This window comes from Camelina sativa, chromosome 10 (genome assembly GCF_000633955.1).
Source record: "Camelina sativa cultivar DH55 chromosome 10, Cs, whole genome shotgun sequence".
Classification (NCBI taxonomy): domain Eukaryota; kingdom Viridiplantae; phylum Streptophyta; class Magnoliopsida; order Brassicales; family Brassicaceae; genus Camelina; species Camelina sativa.
The window spans coordinates 3,581,320-3,595,047 of NC_025694.1; the positions used below are offsets into that span (position 1 = coordinate 3,581,320).

A 13,728-nucleotide genomic window follows, 5' to 3' on the forward strand; every position below is an offset into this window, starting at 1 on the left:
TAGAAAAAATGAAACTAAAAATAATAACAAGTTCTGGACTATAATATTCTTTTGAGCTCTTTCTTCTTCTTTTTAATCAGATGATAAGTTCAGTTAAGCTCAAAGAGTGAAAGGCTGGTTCTTTTTAGATACTATTTTACTTTGCTATAAGTGCATAAGTGTTTGGCTTCGTAGTGTAAAAGTGATTAAAGGTCTTATCTGTATGTCCATGATTGATTGGCAAATAAAGTAGTGAGATTTGTGATGTAACTGTGAATGGTTGCTGCTCTTGAAGTAGTTTTGTAGCTGTTAAACCAGTTTTCTTGTTGGATATTTGGAAATGTATTTTCATGGGTTTTTTTTCTGGTGAATATGATCAGAGACAAGAGAAGAAGTCGATAACTGGGAGTTTCAGGGCAGAGAATCTCATACCAGGGGTTGTGATCGGATTCATCATAGGTATGATATTGGATTTGTCACAACAAGTGAGATCCCCAGTGAAAAGGAGCAGGCTTTTATCCAGCAAGGTCCAGAAGCAGAGTTCTGTACCAGGCAATGGCAGTGACAAAGAGCTTAANATACACCTTCCTAACATACCTTCATAAAGTCAGGCTTTGCTGCAAAGCATTCACCAAACTTCCCATCTTCTAGGTTTGGACGCATTCGTGGCATTTTTGAAACGAGAACAGCAACGGCTTCTACCAGTCCATTTTCTGTCTACTTCATCAAGTTTGTATTACATTATGAATAGCACGTAGATAGTCACTCCATATGACATAAATCTCAAACATGATCTTCATTCTAACCTCACGATTTCCCAGCTGGTCTAGTTGATAAGAACCATGTAAGTGTAACAACTTCACCTGAATATAAGTATAGGTAGAACATTTCTCATATTGCAAAACTTTAAAGATCAAATTACAAAGAACCTCCAATCCCAAAAAAAAAAAATGTACTAACCACTATTTCTAGCCAGCCAACTGATAGCGCAGATGACATCACTTCCCAGTATCTTGGATCATCCTCGATGACCTGCAAAGGGACATGAGCATATTTAGAAATTCATTTCTTCAATCACTTCTTTTCTGAGAAAACTACCAGATCTTCTATTGACTTCTCAGAGAGGACCAAACCTGTAGGCCAACAAGTTCCTTCTGGAAATCCTGGAGTTTCGAGTAGACTGTCGGATGTGAGCTTGAAAGGAGTATATCGTAGTCCTGCCATGATATTAATGATAGGTTAAAAAAAACTCTAGAAGTTCAAATTAAAGATAGGTTAATAAGTATTGGGGGAAGAAACTAATTACAGATAGCCAATCAACGAGCCGTTCTGGCAACCAAGACAGACATGTCTTATCTGCATAAAATAATTCCATCAACTCCCACGCAGCCTTTAAAGAAGTTGGTTCCTCAGCATCCTGCATATGTATGTTAATGGGAAAATCTATTAACAAAGCTTTCACACTCAAAGCTATAACTCACTCGTGGAAGATTTCAATTGTTATAAGAAAGAAAAACTTAATTACAATGCCAAACCAGAAAGACCTACATACCTTTATAACTGATTTTGGGTCTTCAATCAGAGGAGAAGGGGAAGATATTGTATTACTAAGGAGAGATTTAATATCCTTGCTGTATTCCATTACGTATTCCCACCTGATAACCATGATGACAAATCCAGTATGCTCAAACAAACGTTACAAGTCTAATCATAAGAGTGAAATTTCAATTGACAAAGCTATGATGATAGTGAAATCATTCAGCTGCAACGATAAGCCTTGGATGAGCAAAATCTGATATATGAGAATTAAGAATTCTGATAGTCCTCACCACGCAGTCTGGTGGTACAGAGAAGGACTCATATCCATCTTAGACAAACTTGAAATTGAGTTTCTCCTGCTCTGCAAAAGCGCAAACGGTGAAACCGATCCATAAGCGATCCTTCGTCGCTGTGCGTCACTGATTTCGCCATCCTCGCCGTTAAGACTCACGTTTACGACCTTACCACCAGCTTCTCCGTCATCATCGCGTAACTCCGGATTCGTTAAAACCGTGACGCGTAGGTTGTTTCCGCAGCCCCAGGAGATGGAAAGCCTATGAACCGGAGACTTGAGGCCGTAGCTTAGAGGATACAATACCGGAGCTTTTTCTTTCGTTGTAAACGGAACCAATTCTCCGCCGCCGGATTCCGAAGTCATACCCGGCATTGTGGAGCTCCGATTGTAGAAATGGCCGTTAGGGTTTTAGATTGGGGTTTTCACCTTTCAGGAGGGAGAAGAAGGACTAACTGTACTGAACTGACCAGAAAAAAAAAAAAAAGAGGGACGACGGTAAAACGCACCGTGTTGTAGGGTACATAGCTTTGTAGTAATTACATTAGTAGATATATACTTTTAAAAGTTTTCTGATTTGACCATATATGTAGTAATTATATGGGTCCCTAATTATATTTAGGTACCCAAATAACTGCGTCGTTTTATAACTAGAAAAGTGAACACCCTGCCGTTTATGGGTTACAAAAGCTGCTCTTATCTCTCTTCTTCATCATGGTCATGGTCTTAGAATTTTTAAGGCCTTGATAGCTTTGTTTCTCTGTCGCCGAGGGAGAATCTCCAGAAGCGTACGATGTGGCCTTCGTCTCGAAACTCTTCGCAGCCTCAAGCTATGGTATTGATTTCGTCTTATTCAGACTTTTTTGTTGGTTATTAATTCTTTTTTTTTTTCCTGTCAAATTTCATCTCTGGCTGAGAAATTGAAACAGTTTGATAGAATGAAATCCGTTGGTAAATGTAATGATTTAGAAAAAATGAAACTAAAAATAATAACAAGTTCTGGACTATAATATTCTTTTGAGCTCTTTCTTCTTCTTTTTAATCAGATGATAAGTTCAGTTAAGCTCAAAGAGTGAAAGGCTGGTTCTTTTTAGATACTATTTTACTTTGCTATAAGTGCATAAGTGTTTGGCTTCGTAGTGTAAAAGTGATTAAAGGTCTTATCTGTATGTCCATGATTGATTGGCAAATAAAGTAGTGAGATTTGTGATGTAACTGTGAATGGTTGCTGCTCTTGAAGTAGTTTTGTAGCTGTTAAACCAGTTTTCTTGTTGGATATTTGGAAATGTATTTTCATGGGTTTTTTTTCTGGTGAATATGATCAGAGACAAGAGAAGAAGTCGATAACTGGGAGTTTCAGGGCAGAGAATCTCATACCAGGGGTTGTGATCGGATTCATCATAGGTATGATATTGGATTTGTCACAACAAGTGAGATCCCCAGTGAAAAGGAGCAGGCTTTTATCCAGCAAGGTCCAGAAGCAGAGTTCTGTACCAGGCAATGGCAGTGACAAAGAGCTTAAAATGGTTTGTCTATCATCTATTGTAGCCATAGTCTCTTGTCTTTGGCCCTAGAATTTATTGGTTTGGACTTTCGAGCAAATTATCATCACTTAAGTCCTTAGATACAAAACCTAGTGATCATACAAGCTTACTTTTAATTGAAACCCATCAAATGAAAGACATTTGAGCTTCATAAAGGAGACTTGCATAATTTATACAAGGATGGTGATAAGATAATGATGCCGGATTTCTAGATTATTAGAATTTAAAAATCAGAACATTTTTGCTCTGATAATGCAAGCTTACTTTTAATTGAAACCCATCAAATGAAAGACATTTGAGCTTCATAAAGGAGACTTGCATAATTTATACAAGGATGGTGATAAGATAATGATGCCAGATTTCTAGTTTATTAGAAGTTAAAAATCAGAACATTTTTGTAACTAATTTGAGCTTTCTGATCACAGGTTTTGGTAGTTAGGCAAGACTTAAAGATGAGAACAGGAAAAATTGCATCACAGTGCGCCCGTAAGTGTCCTATAAAATGAATTTGAAGTTTGAACACTGAGATTTTTGTTTTGTCCTGAAAGTAAAATGACTTCCTTTCTAATTTTTGCAGATGCTGCCACCGGCATGTATGCAGAGTTGATGCAGAGGTATTTTTTTTTTGTATTGAGTTGTTTACTTGGTAAAGAGTTTATCATTCCAAAGTTTATGTTTTTCAATTATATACTTAATCCTTTCAGTGACCGATACCTACTGAGGCGATGGGAGGAAAATGGGCAACCAAAGATAGTCGTCAGTTGTAAGAACCAGCAAGAAATGTAAGCAGGTGAAATTCTTGGGGGAAACAGACAAAATGCAGATCAAGAAATATGATTACTTTACTTATGTTAATAAGTTGTCTTGTATAGATTTGAAAGCTACTTTATTTTCTTGTGCTCTCAGGAATAAGATCACAGAGGCGGCTGAGAGCGTTGGCCTCCCGACTTTTGTTGTAGCTGATGCTGGAAGAACAGAGGTAAGTATAAGAATCTAAGTTTTCTTACCTCTGTATTTGATTAGTTATTGAGAGCATAGTCCAAGCGTAAAGTTTCTACAAATCAACACGCGAAGAGTGTTCGGAAGAATGTTCTTGAGTTGGAACTTTTGTTGGAATTTCTCTCGGTAGTGAGAAGCTAACAAGTTTTACTAGAAACTAAAACTTGGATTTTTACAGGTTGCGGCTGGATCAAGAACGGTTCTTGCAGTTGGACCGGGTAGAGACAATATTTTCTTTAAAATTCTATATCTAGCTAGAGAAGAACAACAGATGGTGTTCCTCAGCATGTTCATTACTTTTGCTTGTGCAGGACCAAAGGAATTGGTTGATTCCATAACCGGTAGGCTGGCTTTACTCTGATTCCGAGCTTTTTGTTGGCGTACTTCCTTTTGGGGTTTTTATTTCTCCAGGATTGAAGTTAATTCAGGCAAGGCAGTGTTGTTGTGTAATGATTAAACAAGGTACATGTTTGATTTGTTGTTGGTTAATTTAGTTGTAGTAGTTCTTCTACCGGATACAGTATTTGGAGTTGAATTCATGTAAATTTCTTAGTTACGTTCACTTAACAAGTTTTTACCCTTTGTAATATAGGGTATTGTCTTCCAAAACCAAGGTTACAAAGTTGTGTAACTTACAACCAGAATTTGTTAGTCAAAATTAGGGAAACAATTTTTATGACCATTAAAGGAAACATTCACATATATTACTCTTCTTTTTGAAAGCTAAAATATCGTCATTTCATTTATTTTCTACTTTATTCATGTTGTTCTTCTATCGTCATTTCAAACATATATCTAATATTTTCCTTGTACAATGATTTTAAAGAGAATCTAACCCTGTATCAACATGTTCTGACTTTTGAGTCTTCTGACTCTCATCATTTTAAAAGCTTCCGGACACTAGTAGAAACGTACTGTGACACTTTCTCACGTCGTACTACCATAATCAATTTCTACTACGTACATGTCTGAGTGTTTTGCTAGAAATGATTCTAATTACTAATTAGTGTTTTTACTTAATTTTATTTCATTTGTGTGTGTGTAGCGTATATATAGTCTTTCTCGTGTTCTAAGTTTTCTATTCTTTCTTTTCTCCATTTTGTTCTTCTTTAATATTAGTATACATTATACATACTGATGACTTTGGAGTGGATTTGCTTTTGATACTTTCTTTTCTTAGTTTCTTTGAGTGACGTTGAAGTCTTCCCCAAAGTACAGAACGCTACGTTGGACCGTTATGATTCCACATTATTTATATAAATATCTATATGCACCACATGGCATACAGTATACGCAACATACTCACATGACTCCATATTTTAGATATATGTGAGTGTGCTTTTACGTATTCTTTTCTTCCCTTTATGGATACACTATTAAACAACATAAAGAACACGTATAATACTAATACACAAATAACCAAATGCTATGTATCAAACAGTTATGTTTGGATCCTAGTTAACAAATAATTAAGAGAGTGAGAGAAATTTCGAAAGAGTTTCGGTATTAGATCATGTTACTTACAGTGGAATGCATATATAGGCTTTTGACCTTTTGTAAATGAGTTTAAGCTTACCATTTGGTAAATTTGCAGATCAAAGTGTAAAGTTCAATTGAGTGATAAGAATTTGTTTGCGGATAGATAAAAGTAAAACTGATGAGAATGTTGGCTAAAACAACACAAAATTATATACATTTGGACATTAGATACTAGTATACTACAAGTACAGTCCGTGGACCTTTACCTCTATCTATCAAAGATAAAAATATTTAATTTCATGTTAGTTAGGAAGAGGACCATTTATGGATATAATACTCCATACATCATAAATCTCGCCCACTTGCGGGTTAGGTTTGCATGAGAATGCATGTGACGAGCTCCTCAATCTATGCTCCATTTTCCTTTTATTTAATTCTAAATTAATAACTTATATATGACTTTTGTGCTGTGCAAATTTGTATTGTCCCGTTGTTATACTAAATATATTTTCTTTATTTTTTTGGTAAAATAATATGTTTCAGAGTAATATTAAAGCATCAGATTTTCTCGAATATTGTCAGAATGTAAAACGTGAAAGAAGTTAAAAAATCGGTGAATAGTTAATTTAATAAACTACAATAACTCATCTGTCAAAATGAACGAGCATCCACCTTGGATCCCGGTGTTTTGGGTGAATACGAATACTATTTAAATTTAGACACAATACAAAGTACACACTAATCCTGTCTAGATATTGATATTCAATTAACCCGATACTAAGTTTTGGAAAATAGTACGTTTTTTTATTTCACTAATATCATGTAAGTTCCTCGGAATTTTGATTTTAATATGATCGCAACCAACCAACTTAATCTCTCTCACACACACTCGACACTTTATATTCATTTTGAATTATAGTTGGTTCAATTATTATACAGACTGATACTTACTACATCATGATTAATAAACTCGTATCTACCCCTATATGCAGTTATTTAATAACCTTTCTAATTTAAATTTCAAGTAGTAGAAGAAGACCAACACAAAAGCTATCAAATATATCAGTAGTAGTAGTCTGCAGAAAAAGGAAAAGAAAAAAAAAACAATTAAGATGTTAAAAGGAAATTATAAAAAATGCTAAAAGACGAAAAAGAACAAATTATTGCGAAACTATCCACGTGGAAATAGGAAAGTTAAATTAAGTGTCTAAAACCAGAAGCCACGTGGTTATGGATTAAGAAATCTTCACCGTTGGATCTGATATCCATCATTAGATTCTCACACCTAAGCTGACTCAGCATATGCTCGTCTCTCATCTCCTTCTGTCGCCGGAGCTCCATCACTTTCCGGTGAGAGTTCGAGTGCCTAGCCATCACGAACGTAGGGCTCGAAGCCGGTCTGTACTCCGGGACGAGCCTCCCTGACTTGTACCTTACTCCGCACGCGTTGCAAAGCGTCTTGGGACCCATCGGTCCCGTCCTCCACTGCGGCGTCTTCTCCGTCGCGCAGTGCAGACACCTTCGACCTCCTCCGCAGTCTACGTCCATTTCTACTGCCATTTCTTGCTCATTCACTCTCCGCTGTTTCTTCTTGGGGTTTGATTCGTCGGAGTCGGCTAAGGATAAAAGGCGGGAAGCCCACGTGGAAGCTGCAGAGCGTGATCTCTTGCTCCTCGCTTTGGCAGGAACCGCGACGTTTGACTCATCAGTGTCGATGAACTGGTCGAAATCGGGTTCTGGTTCGGGTTTGATTGGATGGGTCTGGGTTGACCCGATGGTTTGAGGGTTTTTTAAACCGGACAGTAAGTGAAGCTTGTCTTGGTCTTCTTCTGAGAATGTTTCTTCCACAATATTGGATAACCATTCTAGCTCAGCTAAATCTTCACTCTGATTAAGTAATAATTAAAGAAGAAGAAGCCAACAAATGTTATTAGTTGAGAAATATATGTGCATATATATAATCACACCAAATATATATTACTTGTTCATATTATATAAAGATGAGATTTTTTATTGGGGTGAATTGGTAAAAAAATAGTACCGGAATATAGAGGTCGTGGGAAAAGCCAGTACTGTCGGTGAAAACGGAGGAGGAGGAGTTGGAGCTGTCGGCGAGAGTGAAGGTGGAGACGGAAGAAGAATCAGGAAGAAGGGTGTCAAACCCGTCATCAGTTTGGCCGTCGTCATTAGAAAAGTCAAGGAGGTCGTCGACGACGAAAGAGTCAGGGTTACCGGCGACGAGGAAGAGCTCCGAGGCTAGCCTTTCCATCTGGGGCAAGAACAGAGGAGGTTAAAGCTGTAAAATAAATGCAAAGAGGGAAGAGAGTTTTGGGGGGTGGTGTGTGAGCGAAGAATGAAGCGGAGAGAGAGAAGGAAGGGTCTATTTTTGGGGTTGTGTAAAGGAGAGTGATGTTAGAGAAAGTTATGGTTCATGTGAGAGATGAGAACGAGACAGAGGACTGCTAAAACAGAGGAACTTTGACTATTAAGAAGAGTTACTCTTTTTTTTTTTTCTTTTTGTTTTTATTAAATGATTTACTAAAATTACACAACCGACGATATATATCTTGAGCGACATTTGCTTAAAAACAAGGGGAGGTGAATCCCTATATTACTAACTATTTTCACTTCTTTTTTGGTCAAGCTCTTGAATTCTGTATACAATATTTTTTATCTTGAATTTAGAAAAAACTTGTAATCTTTTTTTTTTTTTTAATTTAACTTGTAATCTTGTTGAGTCTATGGTCTTTACGTAAAAGCAAAGAAAAGAAAAATTAGCTTATGTACAACTTCGATACTATGAATCTAATACGACTCTGATCAATGGCTTGTTGAATTTCGGATACAATTTGTAGTTACGTAAACAAAGAAATAGTGAATATATGGAAGATGATGAATACAAAAGAATTATAATCAGCTTGTCAGGAATCCTCATATATTGGAATTTAAGTATAATACACATAATTACAACTTTTTAGTCAATTGATCATAAGTTCATAACTCCCAATTTTTTTGAATGTAGTGGTGGTACGTAACATCAACATCACAACTTTCCTGTTTCTAACAAGTTCATATGGAGATGCAATATTATACATAAACACATATCTTACTTGTACTGTTTTCAAAATTATAGCCCAATGGACCTATTCATATTACTCGAAAATAGAAAATATAGTCTTACATCAAAGCCCGAGTCATTTAATAACAACAAATTAAGACAGAAGCCCATTCCAAAGTAGAGAAGTTAAAAAAACACTTGCAACTGATTTGATAGTAATATAAATTTTTTTAACCAATTTTGTTTGTTTCAAGTGGTTCAGATTTCAGACCAACAGCTTTGTGCAAAATTGTGTTATAAGTTTAATGTTTCTGTCATCAATTTTTGAACTAGTAAAAATGATACATATCTATAGAGACAATAATGTAACCATTTTCTATTTTTAATCATCTTTTAATTGTTTATTTATTTTGCTGTAAACGAAAAATTAAAGATCTTAGAAATGAACAAATTATTTGTAATTTTTCTATTGGTTCATTTGCTAAGTAAAAATATATAAATAAGTGTGCAAAATACAGATATTGCCTTTTAAGCAAAATCTGCTAAAAAAATACTACTACATTACTGTATTAAAGAAAGAAATCCCCACCCCACCCCACTTTGGTAAAGAAGAGATTTGGTTAGGCGTAAAAGTGCGGCCGCCGAATATTCTCCACAAAAACTTTCTTAAATTATCGATTAAACAAATAAAAGAAATACGGAATTACACCGCACTAATCAGTAATCACATCTCATACAAAATAAAGAAATAAGAATGTAGTACTGGGCCGTGGTGGCCCGTTTAGCCTCGAACGGAGCTTCAAAAAAGAAGAGGTCCCACCCACCACTAAATTGTCGGCCCACGCTCTCTATTTCTTTGTNTTTTTTTTTTTTTTTTTTTTTCTCCTTTGGCGTGGTTTGTTCACTTTCTTTTACAAAAACTTTCTGTTTCTGTTATTTGTTTTTGCCACACTTATTTTACTTGACTACTAGTACTAATATTTTTTTTTCAGAAAAAAAATTATTTCTTATCTTAAGTTTCACGGCTTCTAGTATATTTTTAAAGAAATAAAACCATTGTGTTTGTGTTTATATTCAGTGTGTGTGATCTGGACTCAAGACATTTTACTACTTTAACTAATGAGAGGATAAGTAAAGGTTGAAGGATAACAATACAATTGTAGTGCATAACAAGTAGATTATTAGTTAGAATAAGCAAAACAAATCAGCTTAGTACATCGGTGGGACGAACGAAATAAATAATGTAGATTACACAGAGAACACTAATAAAAATGGTATATAGTCATAGTTTTATCAAGTTTAGCTAATTGTTTCAAATACGAAAACCATATATAAAATAGATATCTGATCGAGAGATCCAACGAACGAGTATGAGAATTTGTCGATCAACTTTAACTTACCTCATAGTATAGAATATGAAAATTGAATAATCCCGTTACGGTGACGGTGAGCAAACGGACGGCACGATTGTCGAAAGGAATATTGTCTGGACTCTGGAGCCAGTTTTTTTATTTCTGTTTTATTAACACCTTATTAACGCCGAAATAAGAGACACGTGTACTGTTCTCACGCGCTCGTGTTCTTCCTGAAGGTAACATACATTCCTCGTTTTTACATTTGGATTTGATCTTTTTTTATTATCTTATCTTTCATTAGAAACGAGGACATGTATTTTTCAATCTCGTATTTTATTCAATAATACGACACTTTTTAAGTTTTTTTTTTTTTGTTTCTCATAAACTGTCAATCCAAGGATATGTTTATTCCAAAAAAAAAAAAAAAAGATGTAAACGATATGCAAAACATATGTTAATAACAATTTCGAATGAATGTGGAAAAGTAATATAACACGTGAAAAAAAAAAAGAAGTAGAAATTGAAAATCATACAATTAACTAGTCTTGATATATAAGTAATTCACTTTTATCTAACCTTGGATTCGTTAAAGCAAAAACCCACCATACATGGTCTGCCATTATTACCGTCTTTATCAAGTTTATTTACTTTCTTTTTTCCCGTCAACTATCGAAACAACATGGTTTTATTTTTATTTTTAATTAAAAAGAAAACCAAATATTTCTTACGAAAAATTAAGAACATTACAAATAAAAAGTGAAAGTATTATGGTAGTTGTGAGGTGACTTAGCATTGACCTGACAAAAATCAAATCAGGTGGGAGGAGGCATTGACTCTTTGCCTTAATGTTGAAAACAAAATGATACCAACAAAACAAAAGTTGATTTCCTTTTTTTTTTTTGTGTGTGTGGGGTTAATCCTTTCAATTTACTCATCCTTTCGATAAATTTTGTTTTAATCTTCCCCCACCCAAAAAAGTTACATTCTGTTTACTTATCATTCTTATTTTCACCTTTTTTAACTTACTCCTCCTTTTAAAATTTATTTTATTTTAATGTTCCCAATCCAAAAACTTGTCTACAGCAAGTGATTTTCTAGATCAATCAGAGAGGGATTTCACATTTGGTAGTACGCTCTTCTACAGCGAAGTTTTATTCAACTGAACATTTGAGTTTACGTAAATCAAAAATAGTTAAAGCTGAGAATTTGCTTTCTCGAACGTATCTTTCCCATTTATTATTTTGATCTCTATTTCTTTATAAATTATAACGATGTCCATGAAACCTATGGCAGGCGAAGGAGTAGTTATTATAATGGATGAGACAAGGGTAGCTAGACTTTAGATCATTCGTATGTTACGATGTTGAAGTAGATTTTAGGTTGACGTGTAGGTGTAAAACTCCTTCGGCTGCCATAGGTTTCATGGACATCGTTATAATTTATAAAGAAATAGAGATCAAAATAATAAATGGGAAAAATACGTCCACTGAATTAGTGGAAGCTTTGGACTTTGCTTGCTTTATACTCTTATGCATACACTTCATTATCAGAGGGTCCACTATTATTTTTTTTCTATAAGCTTTACAGAAAGGTGTTTTCTGAAATTATACAATCTTAGTTATACTAATTGCTTAGAAATTATATATATTGAGACACATGTATATATATGCCCGTTGTGCTTTATAGAAAGCTAACGGTCCTTTGGCACCGTTGACATATAATCACATGCCAATCGAAGATTTTAAAAAGTCCCTTATTAGAGAAATTATGATGAGTGACAACTAAGTTATGTGCTTTATTCCAATATTTGATGCACAGCTCATACTAATACTTAAGGAGATCTAGAAATGAAAAGTATTAGTGTTTCAAACTAATTATATCAAATCATAAAATTAACTGATTATATAAGAAACCATTATTTTCACATATATATAGTTTTGCCTATATTTTAACTGAAAACATACATGAACTGCAGCTGAACATTTGTTGATACAGTGAATAGTAGAAAATACTATCATATATAAGATCTCTTACATTTTTGTGTATGTCAACTATTATATTTTGAGTTCTCTACTGTTATATCAGATAACAGTATATATCCACAAAATTTGAAATCGGATTTGGAACCGAAGATGTGAATAATGAGTAATGTATGGAAATCGTGCATGGGCTTGAATATAGTGTGCTTATCACAGGGGACAATGTAAATTTTTTTTGCATGCATGTCTCGTCTGGTTCTAAATATTTCATTATATATATATCACGACTATGACAATGATCATAGTATGTAAAATTTCTAAGTTTATATCAGGAATGATGATTGACGATAATGATGATGGCTACATGGGATTTTATCTGCGTTACAAGAAATCAAGGACGCATGCAACTTTTTCATCATTCTGTCCTTTCTTCAACTACCATTTGAATTTTCATTTATTATAAGGTATTTTTTTTTCAATTATTTATCCTCCTTGTCCCGAAATTATTTCAAGAAATGGAATCGGATCTTGTACTTCTTAAATATATATGCTTATATGTTATTTTTATATTACATTGGGGCGAAACAAATGTGTTAATTAATCGTAAAATGGCCTACAACTATATGGAATTGTAAATCGATTTTGCAATGTTATAGATTAGTATATCATGTTTATGTATATTGGCTATTGTGGATAGTAAGATTTGTTTTTTTGGATCGATAAATTGTTTCTTGTATGATGTATTCAATGTTTGGAATTTCGTTAGTCATCCTTAGACATTTAGGAAATCTTCTAAGTCTAAGTCATCTAATTGTCGATTAGTTGTGGGACATGCGTTTATATACTGGTTAAAACGATATTTAGGCAACTGATTAAAGCTAGTTAATTAAGCCTATTAACCAGTTGAATTTTCATCTACCAATCGATTTTATTGATTCATTAAAAATAACAACGTTGTGATGATTTCAGTCATGTAGATGAATAACCATTCTATGTTTTGATTTTTGATGCTTGGTAAAAGTTGGTAAAACTTTTTTAATAGATGTGTTAATATATAAAGACCCTAATATATATAGGTTTAAAAGTAAGAAAAAGTTAAACCTAAATTAGAAGCTGTGGACAGAGTATAGATGTACATAAACTAAATATTATCCAACTCTGTATAATAAAGATGCTGGGGCGGCGCCTCCTGCCACATACACGTTGGACTCGAAGAGCACAAGAAGTTCTAAATTTGTTATGGCCATGATAATTATGAATTTACCATACTGAAAATAATGGGAATAAGGTTTGGAATTCGATACTTGTTTTGTGTATATGATGTTGATGTGACGTATTTGAAAGGGAGGCCAAACGAAATGGCAGTAAAAGGAACAGAAACACTTCAAAATAGAGAAATGAAAAAGAAAAAAAAGAAAAAAAAAAAGGATTAAGTGAGAAGTGGTGGTTGTCTGGTATTAAGGGTACTCACTTCTCTCTTTTTCAACACAGCCCGACACACATG

General features: G+C 34.3%; 3 protein-coding genes across 5 annotated transcripts; 1 reads left to right on the plus strand and 2 right to left on the minus strand.

The window, feature by feature from the left end:
• On the minus strand, positions 568–2,311 carry LOC104720005 (nuclear pore complex protein NUP85-like). Its single transcript, XM_010437980.1, has 7 exons — positions 1,809–2,311; positions 1,532–1,634; positions 1,286–1,396; positions 1,113–1,196; positions 940–1,011; positions 786–842; positions 568–696 (listed from the first exon to the last, which is right to left on the minus strand). Exons 1-7 carry the CDS (start codon positions 2,183–2,185, stop codon positions 568–570), a joined length of 933 nt encoding a protein of 310 aa, XP_010436282.1. The 5' UTR covers positions 2,186–2,311.
• On the plus strand, positions 2,489–5,057 carry LOC104716877 (peptidyl-tRNA hydrolase 2, mitochondrial-like). Of its 3 annotated transcripts, XR_002033671.1 has the most exons (9): positions 2,489–2,645; positions 3,136–3,336; positions 3,780–3,840; positions 3,932–3,968; positions 4,059–4,136; positions 4,261–4,333; positions 4,532–4,571; positions 4,665–4,815; positions 4,946–5,057. XR_002033671.1 is itself a non-coding variant. In XM_010434339.2 (8 exons), the coding sequence occupies exons 1-8, from the start codon at positions 2,604–2,606 to the stop codon at positions 4,712–4,714; spliced, it is 582 nt and encodes a 193-aa protein (XP_010432641.1). In that variant the 5' UTR covers positions 2,489–2,603; the 3' UTR covers positions 4,715–4,905. The 3 variants fall into 3 exon arrangements, 1 of the variants encoding a protein (XP_010432641.1); XM_010434339.2 differs by lacking the exon at positions 4,946–5,057 and having other exon boundaries at positions 4,665–4,905; XR_756148.2 differs by lacking the exons at positions 4,665–4,815; positions 4,946–5,057 and having other exon boundaries at positions 2,491–2,645; positions 4,059–4,144; positions 4,532–4,572.
• Positions 6,820–8,322, minus strand: LOC104716878 (GATA transcription factor 9-like). The gene is made up of 2 exons (XM_010434340.2): positions 7,874–8,322; positions 6,820–7,719 (listed from the first exon to the last, which is right to left on the minus strand). Exons 1-2 carry the CDS (start codon positions 8,099–8,101, stop codon positions 7,027–7,029), a joined length of 921 nt encoding a protein of 306 aa, XP_010432642.1. The 5' UTR covers positions 8,102–8,322; the 3' UTR covers positions 6,820–7,026.